This window comes from Equus przewalskii, chromosome 8 (genome assembly GCF_037783145.1).
Source record: "Equus przewalskii isolate Varuska chromosome 8, EquPr2, whole genome shotgun sequence".
NCBI classification, from domain to species: Eukaryota; Metazoa; Chordata; class Mammalia; order Perissodactyla; family Equidae; genus Equus; species Equus przewalskii.
The window spans coordinates 19,054,111-19,069,654 of record NC_091838.1 but is presented as its reverse complement, the minus strand read 5'-3'; the positions used below and the strand labels follow the sequence as shown (position 1 = coordinate 19,069,654).

General features: G+C 43.8%; 1 protein-coding gene, 1 long non-coding RNA gene and 4 other non-coding genes across 10 annotated transcripts in view; 4 read left to right on the top strand and 2 right to left on the bottom strand.

Moving 5' to 3' along the window:
* Positions 1–2,115: 2,115 nt before the first annotated feature.
* Positions 2,116–7,459, bottom strand: LOC139085222 (uncharacterized). The gene is made up of 2 exons (XR_011543378.1): positions 4,661–7,459; positions 2,116–4,014 (listed from the first exon to the last, which is right to left on the bottom strand). It is a non-coding gene; the product is annotated as an uncharacterized lncRNA (long non-coding RNA).
* On the bottom strand, positions 5,071–5,143 carry TRNAR-ACG (transfer RNA arginine (anticodon ACG)). Its single transcript has one exon. It is a non-coding gene; the product is annotated as a tRNA-Arg (tRNA).
* On the top strand, positions 5,492–5,584 carry TRNAY-GUA (transfer RNA tyrosine (anticodon GUA)). The gene is made up of 2 exons: positions 5,492–5,528; positions 5,549–5,584. It is a non-coding gene; the product is annotated as a tRNA-Tyr (tRNA).
* On the top strand, positions 6,057–6,145 carry TRNAY-GUA (transfer RNA tyrosine (anticodon GUA)). The gene is given in 2 exon segments: positions 6,057–6,093; positions 6,110–6,145. It is a non-coding gene; the product is annotated as a tRNA-Tyr (tRNA).
* TRNAA-AGC (transfer RNA alanine (anticodon AGC)) lies at positions 6,279–6,351 on the top strand. The gene has a single exon. It is a non-coding gene; the product is annotated as a tRNA-Ala (tRNA).
* Positions 7,460–14,262: 6,803 nt separating the features above from the next.
* Positions 14,263–15,544, top strand: part of TRIM55 (tripartite motif containing 55) — a 45,273-nt gene continuing 43,991 nt past the window's right edge. For all 5 annotated transcript variants that reach the window (XM_070631566.1, XM_070631565.1, XM_070631562.1 and 2 more), the window contains exons 1-2: positions 14,263–14,614; positions 15,162–15,334. In XM_070631566.1, the coding sequence (XP_070487667.1) occupies positions 14,447–14,614; positions 15,162–15,334 (341 nt within the window). In that variant the 5' untranslated portion in view covers positions 14,263–14,446. The remainder of the gene's footprint in view (positions 14,615–15,161; positions 15,335–15,544) is intronic.

Genomic DNA, 15,544 nt, shown 5'->3' with positions numbered 1-15,544 from the left:
GCCAACTTTCAACCTCCTTCCTCCCAGGAAGCAGTCCAGCAGTCCAGTCTCTCTATCTCAAGTGTTTAAGTGGGGAGTGGGAGACCAAGTAGTGCCAAGGAAAGGGTCCTGGCTGGCAACTCAGGAGAACTGAGATCTCGTCTGCCTTTGCTCAACTCTGTTACTGAAGGTAAGCCATTTCACATCTTTGGGTACCAGTTCCTTCCTTTTAAGGTGATTTTTATTAGATGCTGCATTAAATGACAACTATGGGACTATCTGCCTTATACATGTTATATAAAATAACTTGCATATGGTTAAATAAAAATGCAAACAATAACAAAGCATGCAGAAAAGAAAGCAAATTTCTCTTTCTTCACCATCCCTGTCTTAGTTTTCTAGGTCTCCCATAACAAAATACCACAGACTGGGTGGCTTAAACAATGGAAATTTATTTTCTCACAGTTGTGGAGGCTAGAAGTCCAAGACCAAGATGTCAGCAGGTTTGGTTTCTTCTGAGGCCTCTCTCCTTGGCCTGCAGATGGCTGTCCTCTCGCTGTGTATTCACATGGTCGTCTCTCCATGCATGTCTGGTGTCTCTCTCTCCCTGTATCCTAATCTCTTCTTATAAAGACACTAGTCAGATTGGATGAGGGCCCAGCCTAACGACCCAATTTCAATTAAATTACCTTTTTAAAGCCAAATACAAAAACACAATCACAATACAAATACACAATACAAATTACCTCTTTAAATCCAAATACAATCACATTCTGAGGTACTGGAAGTTGGGGCTTCAGTATAAGAATTTAGAATTGGGGGTGGAACACAAGTTGGCCCATAATACATGTCATCGATTTCTCAAAATTGTGCCAGATTTCAGTTTGCTCTAAATTTGGATTATGAGTTATTTAAAAGTGATTTGTATTTTTTTAAGAAATTCCTAATTATCTTTGGTTTGCTTTTTGAGAAAAGTGACATGCCTTTATCATCTCTCTAAGGTCTCCCTAGTCCGCAGTCACATGACCATTGTGAAAGAATGCTCTTCCTTCTTCAAAGATCATCTCCCAGAGCCCTCTGACTTTTTTTGCTTTTTCCTAATTTCTCCTGATTGCTTTCTTGGCTTGTTGCATCACTATCAACCTGGGATTTATTTTGAGCTCCTGGGTTGGTTCCCTTTTTTCATAAATCCTAGGTATTCCTTTCTTGGATTCTTGTTTTGTTGAAGTACATCCATGCCAGACACGAGACTTGCTGCTAGATTGCCTTTCAAGAAAGGACTCACTGCCCAGCTGCAAGGAGGATGGTTAACTGAGAGCCTCCAGGTATTAACTCCTTCAGGGTCCACCTCAAATTTCCTGCCAAGGTTATCAGCCTCTGGCCAATGACTGAGCAAGGGGGTTGTATGAGGGCCTAGCCATTTCTGCCCAACTCAGGACTCCTCTAAAGAGAAATCTTTGCTCTGCAGCTACCCCTACCAAGGGGGCTGGCTGAGACTCTGTCAGGTCTGCATCACTATGTAATTGCTACCCCTACCCAATCCTGTGTCCTACCCTTTTCCATTCACAGATGTTGCTCTCCAGAAAAATTTTGTACTCTCATTTTGTGTCAGCTTCTGCTTCCTGGAGAATTCAATCAGTATAACATCCTCAAGTAATGTTTATTTTTTATGTTTCAGAAAGGAATTATGGAATTTAAACTTTATGAGACCTTGCAAGCATGGACTACCTGTTTGTCCTCACATGTGATTGCTGCTTTGATTGGTTATACAATTCTATGTTCAAAATTATTTCCCCAAAGAACTTTGAAGGTCTTGCTCTGTCTTCTAGCATTGCTAGAATCCAGTATTGCTGATGAGATTCTCATTCCTATGCAGCCAGCCTGTTTTTTGTTTGTTTCTTTTTGTCCCCATCACTGAAAGCTCTTAGGGTTTTATCTTCATCTCCAATGCTTTTAAATTTCACTAGGCCATGTCCAGGCCTGATTGTTTTTCATTCATCCTACTTGGATGGCCCTGTTGATCTGATGACTAATGTCTTTCTTCCATTCCTTTCCCTGTATTATCTCTGCTTTCTTTTTCTGGAACTCTGACTAGATAGCCATTGTGTCTTCTGGGTCTGTTCTCCATGCTTTTACTTTTATATTTTCTGCTCTCTATATTCTGGTATTCTGGGAGGTATTTTCCATTCTTTCTTCTACACATGCAAATTTCATCTTTAGCCATGACCAATATGTTAGTTTTCAACTTAGCAATCACACTTTAAGTTTTCAAGAAGTTAATTATTCTTTCATTGCTCCTTTTCCTATCACCTTGTTCTAGTTTTTATTGCTACAATAGCCTCTTGGATGTCTCTGAGGATATTAGTTAGCATTTTAAAAAAGTAGTTCTTTACTATTCCTTGCATTATCTGTTTCCTCCTTGGTCAGTTATTTTGTTTGCTCATCTTGGACTTTAAACTGTTTTGCTGTTTCCACTCAAATGTCTGGTGGACATTTGTTCATATTTATGAACAATGGATTACACTGATCTGTATCTGTAAAATGGCTGGGTCCTGGGGACAAGCAGGTGTTTTCATTAATAGTGCACGAGAGGAACAAGCCATGCTGGCCCAAGATGCCCCAACCAGCCAATTCAAGGAAAGTCTCACCCTGAGAGTGGGGTGGGGTGACCTTTCTTTCTCAACATGTCTGTTATTATTAGGCTCTACTCTGCCTCCCTCCCTAGGCCTACACTCCCCAGGCTCATCTACTCTGCTTAAGCAGTTCTCCAAGCAGCTCCAACTGGTGACAAATGCAGCAGCAGCAGCACAATGCTGTGTGTCTCTGACCTTCGCGCTGCTGCCTCTGTGCCTAGAAGCTCTCGGGAGCTCCACAGGGAGAATAGTTCTGTCTTTGCTAGCTTCTATAATGTGTAGTCTTAGCTGTGGTTTTCTCCATTCTGGGCTATGTGTCCATACAATCCCGTTTGCTTTCTACATCCCAGAGATTATTTAAAATCTCAAGTTTGCTGACTGTACCTATTGTTCTTTTCCATGCTGCAATACGCTTTTTTTCTTTTTGTATATCTTTATTATTTTTTCATTAGGATCCTAGGAAGGAGGGGATGCAATCCTATCTGCCCAACCATATGGCTAGAGGTGAGCCAGCCCTGCTGGCTGCATGTAATCCCTACCCCTGGACATTTTGGGGGTCAGGGGTGAGCATCTGAGGCCAGAACAATGAAGAGTTTTGCAGTCAGGATTGAGAAAGAAAAGTGAGTCTCTGGTTGATCGATGTCCTCGTTTGTTCAGGCTGCTATAACAAAATACCACAGACTGGGTGCCTTATAAACAAGAGAAATTTATTTCTCACAGTTCTGGAGGCTGGAAGTCCAAGACGCAGGTGCCAGCACCATCAGGTTTGGTGAAGCCTCTCTTCTGTGTTGCAGACTGGTAAATTCTCACTAGGTCCTCATGTGATGGAAGAGAGGAGGGATCTCTCAGAGGCCTTTTTGATAAGGGCATTAATCCCATTGTAAGGGCTCAACCCTCATGACCCTATCACCTCCCACATACCCCACTTCCCAATACACCACCTTGGCCATTAGATTTCAACATATGAATTTTGTGAGACACAAACATTCAACCTACAGCAACAGTCTGTGAGGGATAAAGGTCAGGAATGACTGGGGGAGTGGGCAGCACCATGTTTCCAACCCTGCACTAGAGAAGGAGAGGAGCCAAAAGGCACTGAGAGAAAAGCCATAAGGAGGCCCAGCGACATCCTGTCCCTGGTTTTCCTGGGACATCCCTACTTCACTATAATAAATGTCTGTCTTGGTTACACTAGCTCTATGTGAATTTCTGCCACAAGTACGGGAGCCAGAAATCAGGCACCATCTCGGCCCTCTTGGGACGTGTTACTCTGGTCCGGCTGGCTGTTGGGGAAGACAGCACCTCAAGAAGGGGATACACCAAGGGGCCAGAGCCTCCGCCACAGCGCAGGGACGGCCGTGACAGCGACCTCCGCAGACAGGAAACACCTCACTTGCCAACTCTGTAAAATGGGGAGAAGGCACGAATAAGATGGAGGCTCTTTCCTCTTAGTCCAACTTACAAGGTTCTGCCCACAAACTTGGGGGAAAAGATGCAACATATCTCCCCAACGTCCCACAAAAGTACTATTTTTTTTTTTAACTCTCAGATATCAGCTCGTTATGTGCGAAAAATACCAAAATGTTTACCAGGAAACAAAAATAAAACCCACCATCATTTTGTTCAAATAGTCTGTGCTTGCGCGCTCCCAAACTTTTAGCTTCTTTTAACCATATTTGTGTAGGCTTAAGAAAACAGTTTTCCCACTTAAAAACTAGCCCTTTTCCCTAACTTCACATTTTCTCTTCCTTAACTTCTCTCCTTCCAAGCTTCACATTTTATTAAAGCTTTTACTTTTGAGAACTGCTGTCTTACTTGGGGAGATGCAAGAAATAATTCTAACCTCCTCTCTGCAAATAAAATTATAACTTCAAAAGAAAAACTCCGCTTGCTCAAACCAACACTGTGCCCTTTTGGTTAAAAGACCTTGAGGGGAGAAGCGAAGTCATCAGATAGTTTTTACGCCGTGCTTACAACCGAGGGGCTCAACGCCTTCGTTAAAACGCAACGTCAAACAGGAACTGGATGGAAAAGACATCGTTAATAACCTGCATTGTTTCCCTCTGCGTCGCGCAGGATGGGGGAGCGGTTTCTTCAGTGACTTAGGGACGGTAACGTTTCAAGCATCTTACAAGAGCCGACGGACCGAGCGGCGGGAGCAGCGGCCCCGCGTCGTCGCCGGCCTCGTGCGGGGAGGACGGGCCTCCTCCCCGGAGCCCGCGAGCTCGGCCCGCGCCGCCTCCGCCCTCGGCCCGCAGCGCCCTGGAGGGGGCCGGCCCGGCGTCCCGCCCGCGCCCGCGGACCTCGCGATGTGTCGGAAGTCTGACGGGCTGCCTTGGACACGACGCGCGACGGTCTCCGAGCTCAAGGCGCAGGGAGTTTCGCTTGGCCCTCGCGGTTGGGAGGTCACAGAGCGAGGAGTAATCTCTGGTTTTAAAAACTAAGGTGACAAAAATCCCGAGCCAGGCAGGAGTCGAACCTACAATCTTCTGATCCGTAGTCAGACGCGTTATCCATTGCGCCACTGGCCCCTCACACCAGGAGGAATTGAGGGGATACATAGAGTACAAAGTGCTAAGGCCACTGCTGACGGCCAACCCCGACGCTGGGTAGTCAAGGAAAAGTGCGACAGGCATGTGGAGGCAGCGTCGGAGTCCCCGAGTCTTGGCACCAAAGGCCCTGGACGCACAAGTCGGAAGCCCTTTCCCGGGCCAGTCAGGATCCCGGGAGCCAGAGACGGCTGTCTTTCTGCGCACGCGTAAAGCAACACAGAGCCGGGTACTCCCCACGCATGCTCAGTTCGACCTCTGGCTCACGGTTGGGCGCGCTCTGCTTTTTATGAATTGAATCACAGAAGACGGGAAAGTCGCCTGCCCGTCCCTTCGATAGCTCAGCTGGTAGAGCGGAGGACTGTAGTTGATACTCTGACGAAAGACATCCTTAGGTCGCTGGTTCGATTCCGGCTCGAAGGAGACACGCTTGGCTTTTTTCTCCCTGCTTCCTATGATTTACAGTCCTTTCCTCGGGTACCCTTCGCTAATACACATTATGTTCCGAAAAACAGCTGGAAATTCTTGCCCTCTCGCTCCTGTTTCAGCCTACGCCAGCTTCCCCCGTGTGAAGTGTTTTGCGAATCCCGGAAGCGGGGACGTGCCGTCCAAGTTCAAGCGCCGCCGTCAGTCTGCGCTCGGCGGGAGGACGCGGGGTCACGGCCTCCTGCTTGTTCTCACACAAAGAAAGCTAATGCGGCTCCCCGGGGCCAGGCCCGGGCAGGGTGGGCGACGCCGTGCTCGCTCCGGCCGTCGTGAGGAGGTGGAAGGTCCGCGAGGAGGCTCTTGTGCTCCAGGAACCTGGGACTTACGGAGGGAACGCGGTAGAAAGCGCACGGAGCCTATAAAATGACTAGAACTGATGGCGAGGCGTCGGCGCGCTCTGCCTCCGCTCCCTTCGATAGCTCAGCTGGTAGAGCGGAGGACTGTAGGCGTGCACCTGCGGCCATCCTTAGGTCGCTGGTTCGATTCCGGCTCGAAGGAGAGACGCACACGTTTTGTTACTTTGCCTTCAGCCATGAGGCAAGATCAAGAATGTAGTCAAAAATGTTTATCTTCGCTTCCAAATCCTCTGACCTCTCTCTAGAGGAAGAGATAACCAGCCGTGCCCAGCGGTGGGGGATTAGCTCAAATGGTAGAGCGCTCGCTTAGCATGCGAGAGGTAGCGGGATCGATGCCCGCATCCTCCAGCCTTTTTCTCTCCTTGCCTGTGGTGGCTTTTCTTTTGCTTCTCATTCCGCTCGAACAAGAGCAGAAAGTCAGCCCTCTGGCAAGAGATGGGTACGGCGAGCTTGAGGTTACTGCTCTGGAAAACTTCCCAGACAAGGGACAATGGGTGCTGGCAAAGTTTATTTTTCTAATTTTAAAATTTTAGACCCATTCACTTTGGGAAGTTCACGAAATGGGTTCTTTTGCTCTCCAAAAATGGCGACAGATTGCAGTCACACCTGTTGCCACTCTGACTCCTTTGTGATTGGTGATTAATAGCTGCACTGCCAGGGACTCAGCTGAGTCAAACTACCCATAATTAAGGGGAACTGACAGATGGGAAAACAAAACAAAAAACAGAGAACTTGGAAAAGGAGTTAAAGGCTACTTTAGATTTATGTTGAGCCTAGGAAGCGAGGACTATTCCACTGCACCTCCACTGCGGACAGTGGGGTTCCCGGCTCTGGACAGATCCTACGTGGACAGGATAAAGTCAGGGGAACCTGAGGAGAGGTGAGGAAGTGGAGAAAGGCCCTAGACACAGAGGCTTGCTGTTGGAGGAGGGTTTTAATGTGTTTTCCTCCTGGGAAATAACCATGGAGAGTTAACTGGAGACCACCACTGAAAGGGAATTAATTGGAGAAAAAAGTTCAATCCAGAAAAGTTCTATCTAGAGCTGCCCTTGAGTGTAGTCTATTTTGTTAAAGACAAGACAAAAACAAAACAGACATGCATACACTCACTGAAAGATTCAGAAATTGAGTAGAACACACACAAAGGCTTTTCTGGTAATAAATTCTCCCTATCCTAATTTTCTAGAATATAGCCCTATAAAAGCTATTGAAACCATACTGCAGTTCTCAACACAAAGCATAAATCTTCTAGACAAAGGCAGAGATACTACCTTTTCTGAGGATTACAATTAATAAATGTCAGTTCTTTTATCCCATGTCCCTTTTAGGGTTCTAGGCAACCTGTACGTTTTTGTTACCAATGTGTAAAACTAGCTGTGTTTCATTGGTATAGCTTTCATTTTCTAGGGCAGTCTCCATTTTTATCTCATTTTATTCTTTTCAATAAAATCTTTTAATTGAACGTATAGTGATTCACAAAATATATCATCATTTTTGTAAAAACAAATTTACAAAGTAGGAAAAAAAGTCCTTTGATCAGGTGATATGTTCCAGTTTCCGTTTGGGATTATGGGTGTTCTAGCTGGCTGACTAGAAGAGCTGGCAGTGAAACTCTAAATGACTAAAAGAACAAGAAATAGGTAATGAGTTGAAGGAATAGGAAGGAAAGCACCCAAAAACCAGGTAGAGGACAATGTTTGGGGCAGGTGAGCTGGACGAGAACTCAAACAACATCTCAGGATCAGCAGCTCAGGTGTGGAATGGAATTCATACAAAAAGTCTAAAGGTATAAGCTGAGTGGCCCTATTGCTTAGTGGTTAGTCATGTGGACTTTGAAACCTGGTGGCCTTTCCTGTCTTTGCTGTTCTCTAGCTGGGTGACCTTGGGCAAGTAACATTCTGGTTCTTCAGTTGGCTTCAGTGGTGAATTCTACCAACATTTAAGGAAGAAATAATCCCAATTATACACAAACTTCCAGAAAATTGATGAAGAGGGAATACTGTCCAACTTATTCTGTGAAGCCAGCATTACCCTGATCCTAAAACCAGACAAAGACATTTTAAGAAAGCTACAGACAAATATCCTTCATGAACATCGATGCAAAAATTTTTAACAAAATTTTAGCCAAGTCTAGTAATATATAAAAAGGAAAATACATCATGACCAAGTGGGATTTAGTCCAAGAATATAAAACTGGTTCAACATTCAAAAGTCAATGTAATTCATAATAGTAAACAGACTAAAAAATAAAAACCACAGGATCATTTCAGTAGATTTAGAAAAAGCGTTTGACAAAATTTAATATCCATTCCTCGTTTTCAAAACTGTCAGCAAACTTGGGAGGGAAGGGAACTTCTTCAACCTGATAAAGGGCATCAATGAAAAACACACAGCTAGCATTATATTTAGTATGAATGCTTTCCTCCTAAGATCAGGATCAAAGCAAGGATGTCCATTCTGGGGTTTCTAGCCAGGGCAATAAGGCAAGAAAAATGAAGTAAAGACCTCCAGGTTGGAAAGGAAGAAATAAAGCTATCTCTATTCACAGATATCTCATTTTTAAAAATATTGATTACATATTGAAATGATAATAGTTATGTGTTTGGGAGTTAAATAAAATATATTAATAAAATTAATTTCATTTGTTTCTGTTTTTTAATGTGGCTCCTAAAATTTTTAAATCATATGTATAGCTCATCCAGATAATGTCAGGCCCAGGGACCACAGCGAGGATTAATGTCTTTATCCTATGGGTAATATGACCATGAGTTGGATTTAAATAGGGAGTGACACATGAGAAATAGATTGCAGAAGGCAAGAGTCAATTCAGAGAAATCATTGAGGAGGCTGGGGTGGAAGGGAAGAGGAGGGGATGGTAGATATTAAGTGTGGAGTCAAGGAGGCCTTGGAGCCAAGGTAAGGAGTTCAGACATGGCCATTGGGAAAGTCTTAGGCTAAAGTATTTGCTACTTGTTGGGAACGTCACTGTTTATTTCTGGTATATGAATCATGCCAAGAAATGTTGAGAGGAAACTACAATATGTTAGTTTTCTAACATTTCCTCAGAGATGTTTATGATGAAGTAAAATTTATAAACAACAGATTTGGAGGAGTAATTATCAAGGGGAAAAAAAAGCTTTCAGCCAGAAGTTTGCAAACTATCTAATGAAAGAAATGCCACAGTGTTAGCTTCTGTTAAGTACTTTTCAAGTTAGTTCATTTCTTTTTTATTTTAGATTTTGTAAAATGTTTCTTTTCATTAAAACTTTTAAAATCATGTATTCAAACTGCCTATTGCCAGATAGGCAGCTAAATTGAAAAGATTGTCATTGTAGACAGGAACAAAATGTTAAGTATTTTGTAGATGTCATGAGTTGAGTCTTTGGTGTAAGAAGATTGCAGGAATCCTTTTACTGGAAAGAGAGTTCTGGATTGTATTTTTTTCAAGTATATATATTTTTTCAACTATATTTTTTATCTGAGACAAATTCTTAAGCCAAATAATGGTTAGAAAGTGCTTTTTTGGATCACACTCTGAGCTCCAGGATACCAAAAGAAATAACATTATACTCTATATATGTCTCCTGTGGTTAGATGGCAGCACTGATCAACAGAGGCCAGCACTCAGAAAACCAGTTCATCTAAATCCCAAATGAAGTGCTGCTTTTCTCCACAGGTCACCTAGGGTGCTCTCACTAATCAAGGGAGAGAGGGAAGGAGGGAGGGAGGGATGGATGGATGGATATTGCACAAAAGAATTAACCTCATTGTCTTAGTTTAAGAGGACCTGGTCTGCACAATGTTAAGCATTGGCCTTTAGTTTGCCATAGGATTAAAGTGATTTGAAGGAGATTTAACCGGTGCTAGAGTTGACCTGAAGTTTCAGTCCACTCATGCCCTAGTGTTCCAGTCTAACTAAACCCCCATTTCAGCAATCCCCAGTTCTCTCCCTCCGTATCCACATCATCTGGTGTTCTCTCCCTGTTTTAAAGATTTAGTCAGCCACCAACTTTCTCAAGAAAAAGAACAAGAAGGGGACAAGAAGGAAGAATTCTCCTTCCTTCTACTCTAGTTTGATCCAGAAGCAAGATCAGCCTTTTAGTTCCTCTTGTCTTCTCTTCCATCAAAGCTAAACTTTATCTGCCTTACTGCTTTGCCTCAAACTGTATCTACTTTTTACTCCCCTCTAGCTCCACCGTCCATCTGACCATAAGTCTTCTGTTTTGTTTGATGAATGACTAGCTAGTTGCTTGAGCTAAACCTGGATTATTTTCAAGTACCTGGATTTGCAATTACCTGTGCTGAAGAGACAGAGAGATCATCTGTAAGTGAAATGCCAAGGACATTCTGGAATCCTCAGGAAGGGCAGCACTCCTAAGACTGATCCCCTGGGACTTTCTAATGCCTCCTGTTCCCAGAATGCTCTGTCTTGCTTTGCAAGTTTGAATGAAGAGTTGATGTTGCTTTTCTAACTACTCTAGGGTGAGAGGAGTTTCTTATTACCCTAACCAGGAAGTACAAATCCACCAAAAGAGGGGGACCCAGTTCGTGTTGGAGAATCCTTCATATACATTCCAATTTTCCCCCAAGATTTTTTAATATCTCATGTTCTAGGGCTGGTGTCCAATATGATAATCACTAGCCACATATAGTTATTTAAATTTAAATTAAATAAAATTAAAAATTCATATCCTGAGTTGCACAATACCACGTTACAAGTACTCGATAGTTACCCATGGCTAGAGGTTGGACAGCACAGATATAGAACACTACATCATTGCAAAATTCTAATGGACAGTGTGCTGTAGAGCATGGGTGTGGCATAGCGTAGTGGATGAGGTCGCGGGCTCTGTAGTCAAAAGATATGTCTTGGAATCTGCTTCACGACTAGCAGCCATATGACACTGGGCAACTACTTAACTTCACTGAGCCACAGTTGGCTCAGTGGAGATGATAAAACTTAGAGAACTATTCTAAGAAGTGATTGGTACTCTGTACATATTTATTATGTTTGTTGTGGTGTTATAGTACTAAAAGTAACAGATTGTAGAACCTCGTTTTCTCCCTTCCTGAGATAAAGAACACACTGATATCTACATTTCGCTCCTATGCCCTGGTCCGTGAAGTCTGAGTCCTTTTGGCCTGGTAGCTAGAGGTTGAAAGAGGTCAAAAGCCTTCTCTTTCTATTGTCACCCCTCAGTGCCAAAGCCACTGTTGGGCATATACTCAGGTTCTTAGGGACTCATCTTGCTTCCTCTGACTTATCTGGGAGATTGGGAAACTGCTGGACGAGGTGAGAACAGCGGTGGTTTAGCTTCAGCTTCCCAATGTATCTAAACATATTCCTGCTCCAGTCTGGTGGGACTCAAGAATGAGAGGCAATCGGGGATTCCAACTAAGGCAGTGCCCTGTGTAATTCCCCCAGATTGGTTTCAACCCCCTGTCCTAGTGTGTGGTGGGGTGAGGGGAGGAGATAAGAAGGAAGTCGTGCACCACTCCTGTATAGTCCAGGATGCCTTCTGGAGACTAAGCTAGTTTTGATGTCTCTGTGGAGGCCCAGGTCCACTCCAAATCCCAGAGCCTTAAAACTGACTTCCATTCTGATTCAGTTCCAGAATTTTCCCTATCTCTGTGAATGAGTTGGGAGCAGACTAAAATTTTTTGTTTCCTCCCTAGAGCAGAGTGCTACTCCCATGTCCCACTCCCAACTCACATGCCCACCCCATTGCTTACTGGTCTCTGAGAGTGGGGAGGAGCGAGGATTGGAGAAAAGACGTTGAGGAGGGGAAGGTGATTATTATCTGTTGACTTGGCTCATATTCCTATGGGATTCTTGCTATTTTCCTGTGTAGTTTCCAGGGGCAGTTCTAAGAAAACGTGAAAGGCGGAGAGCAAGAAGGAGCAGAGAGTAAAAAAGAGGAGAGGATAGGGATCAACTCTATATCAAATAATTGAATTTGGGACTCTCAATGTCAAAATTAATACTGTTTCAGAGTGTTTTTTTCTACAAATACTGCTAAGTTAGGGTATGAACCCCACTCACTTATAGATAAAAGAACTGAAATCCAGCTAGGTGAGGTCACTTTCCCAAGATCACAAAGCAGGGTGGACCTAGGAGCTGGAGAGGCCGGTCTCCTGAGTCACTGTGCAGCCTCTCACTGTATCATCGGTGGTTGCTCCGACTCAGAGCGTCTGAGTCACCTCTGTGGATTCTACTTTCGTCACCAGCCCAGAGTCCATTTCCTCCTTTCCTTCCCCACTGCCATCTGCCTGTGCCAAGGCGTCATAACCTCTAACCTAGGCTGTTGGTAATAACCTCTCATCTGGTCTTTGGCCAGGTCATGTTCACTCTCATTTATCCCAACCACTGCTGCCCGATTTATCTATCCAACGCACAGCTCTCGTGGAAACGTTTCTCTGTGAGAAACTTTTAACGACTTCCTGTTGCCTAATTTATTAAGTGTTAAAAACAGTATTCATGGCCTGCCAGTGTGCCAGCAGCATGCTCTGCACTCCAGCGCAAAGCACCATTCGCTCTGAGCACTCCTGTGCCCCACTGTCACTGCTTCTGTTGTCATTCCTTTCAGTATCTATTTAGCAACTACAGTGAAGAAGGGAATTGGTGAATTTTTTTAAATGAGTTAATTCAGTTCACCTAGCCTAGGCAGTTAACTTATAATTAGTTAATGGAGTTTATTAGATTCTCAATAAGCTCTCAGTGCATGCAACACTAAGACCACACATAACCAATCACACCAACCCACTCCTTACTGGTAATTAAGTGCACACTGGGGATATATTAACCAAATGTATTCATTGTTTGAGATTTTTAAAATCAAGGAGAAATAAAGCTGCAAATTCCTCACATAAAAAATAGACATGTATTTCCTTTTCATTTTTGACCTGATTTTAAATTTTTTGATGAAATATATATTGATGAAACAGTTGTTTCACAAAATCCTGGAAAATGTCAGAATTGATATTTGTAACTCAAGAACAGACCAAGAATATCAGAAATGACCAGGGAAAGTAGCATTTAAAAAACTAGCTTGGAGGAAGAAGCAAATACAAATGGATATAGGTATTTCAGACTAGCTAGAACCCAGGTACGGAAGCAGGCCCTGGTGGTCGAATGGTTAAGATTCAGTGCTCTCACTGCTACAGCCAGGTTCCTTTCCCGGTGAGAGAACCACACCACCTGGCTGCCTATGCCAGCAGTATTTCAAATACCAGCAGGGTCACCCATGGTGGACAGGTTTCAGCGGAGCTTCCAGACTAGACAGACTAGGAAGGACGTGGCCACCCACATCTGAAAAAATTGGCCATGAAAACCCTATGAGTAGCGTTGTCTGATAAAAACAGGGTCACTAGGAGTCAGAAGCAACTGTACAGCCAGCAGGACTCCATTTTCACCTCAGTTGGCAGCGGCACTGATCTGTTGTTAGTCCCCCGCCATATGACAAAATGAAATAATAGATCGGCTACCCCATGTGCCAGTTACTACTCCATTACTGGTTATCATTGCACACTAAATTTTAAAGATTATCAAATTTCCTTTGTGTTTTAGGATACGTAGGGGTGATGGTAGGGTACAGGAAGAAAGAGGGTTAGGGAGGAGGGAGAGCAATGTGGAAGAGAAAAGAGCATACTAGAGTTTTAGTACACAACTTTTTCAAAAATTGGATCATCAACTAGTGTTTGGAATTTTTTTTTTAATTTTGTGGACACTTTTATGGTAAAAAGATTTGAATTCACTTTTTAAATTAGAATTTTTCCCAGACCACAACCCTGGCAAAGATGAAGTATTTCACATTATGCAAGTCTCTTTAGACAATTGTCCTCGTGAAGCCAGGATAATGATTTTCAAGACCTGTTTTATTTGTTTTCACCTAAGACAATGTGATCATGCTACTTTGGGCGAGATGTTCCCTAAACTCTCAAGACAGAAACGGCATTCCTCACACAGTTAGACTGTTGTGCTGCGTCCTCCCCTGTCCTGCAGAAACCCGTCACCACGTTCTTACTGAGTGCTCACGGAGGGGCTGGCTCAGTGACTAGGCATGCACGTTTGCACTTGTTGTTGACAACTGTCAGCTTCAACCTCCTCTCACAGCCCCATCTAAATGGGGTTTGTAATCCTCCTTCCCACCCACTCTCTTCACTCCCTGGGGCAGGAATGTTGGCTTCTGTTCTCTGTCACCTGTCAGAATCCATCCTCCTGTCACTGGCTTATATGGACAAGTCAGCCCACTCTCACGTGACCCCTGACTGCTAAAAACAGCTCCAGCACCCACTCTGAACCTGGGCCTGAAATCATGTCCTCCACCAAAAGAAACGTAAAGGACACTTGATCACACAATCCTTGGAATTATTTCCAGGAAACAGTCGCAGAAACCATTCAGAGCACCCCTTCCCTGGCAGCACACACGGGGACGGCCAGGAGATGAGCGCTTCTTTGAATTACAAGTCTTTTTCTAAAGAGCAGCAGACCATGGATAACTTGGAAAAGCAACTCATCTGTCCGATCTGCTTAGAGATGTTCACGAAACCCGTGGTCATTCTCCCCTGTCAGCACAACCTGTGTAGGAAATGTGCCAGTGATATTTTCCAGGTAGGTTTGTTTGGAATTTAAGGGGTGGAAAAGATTCCTTCCTTCCCGAATCCGATGCTTAACTTTGAAGTTAATTCCTTTAGAAAACTTTATAAGGCTGCGTTCATTTTCAAGAAAAACAAGTTTTTTTTAAATGATTTGTTTTGTGCTGTGCTCTCAGCCTCTGTCTAATTCCCAAATCTAGTTTTATTTCAATACTGGGAATCATCTTTGTTTTTAAAAAAGTAAAAACATTGAGTCTGTTTCAAAATGGTAAATGAATTACTGCCCAAGACATTGCTTGTTGGGTTTCTCGCTGGAACCTTTGGTTATGAAAATGTTGGATGGAAAAGCACTTTGTGCTGAAAATGGTAACACTGTAGTTGACTGTGGCTAAGTGCTGGCCCCCTGTTTTGGGACTGATTGCTGATAAGGCCCTAAAGGATTATTTTATGGAAAGCTTAAAGGAGAAGTTGATGTTGTTTGTGGTAACAGAGAGTGAAAACAAGCCTCAGAAAAGCTACTTGTGGCCTTACTCAATTCTTCTTTTCTTGCTTGGCAAGAACAGGCCTCTAACCCGTATTTGCCCACAAGAGGAGGCACCACTGTGGCATCAGGGGGCCGATTCCGCTGCCCGTCCTGTAGACATGAAGTGGTTTTGGACAGACATGGGATATACGGACTCCAGAGGAACCTGCTGGTGGAAAATATCATTGACATCTACAAGCAGGAGTCCACCAGGTATGGTTCGTCTTGTGCCAAACCCATCTGAAGCCGGTTTTTGCTTATTTGTTTGTTTTAGTGAGTTGCTACACTGAATACTTGTTTACCCATCATGGGCTAATTGTTTTATAGGAAAATGTTTTTCCAAGTCAGTCGTTCCCAATGGGAGTGAGAGTTGCTCATGGGAGGAGAGAAAGGAGTGGGTGCCCATGCTTTTGTATCAATTTC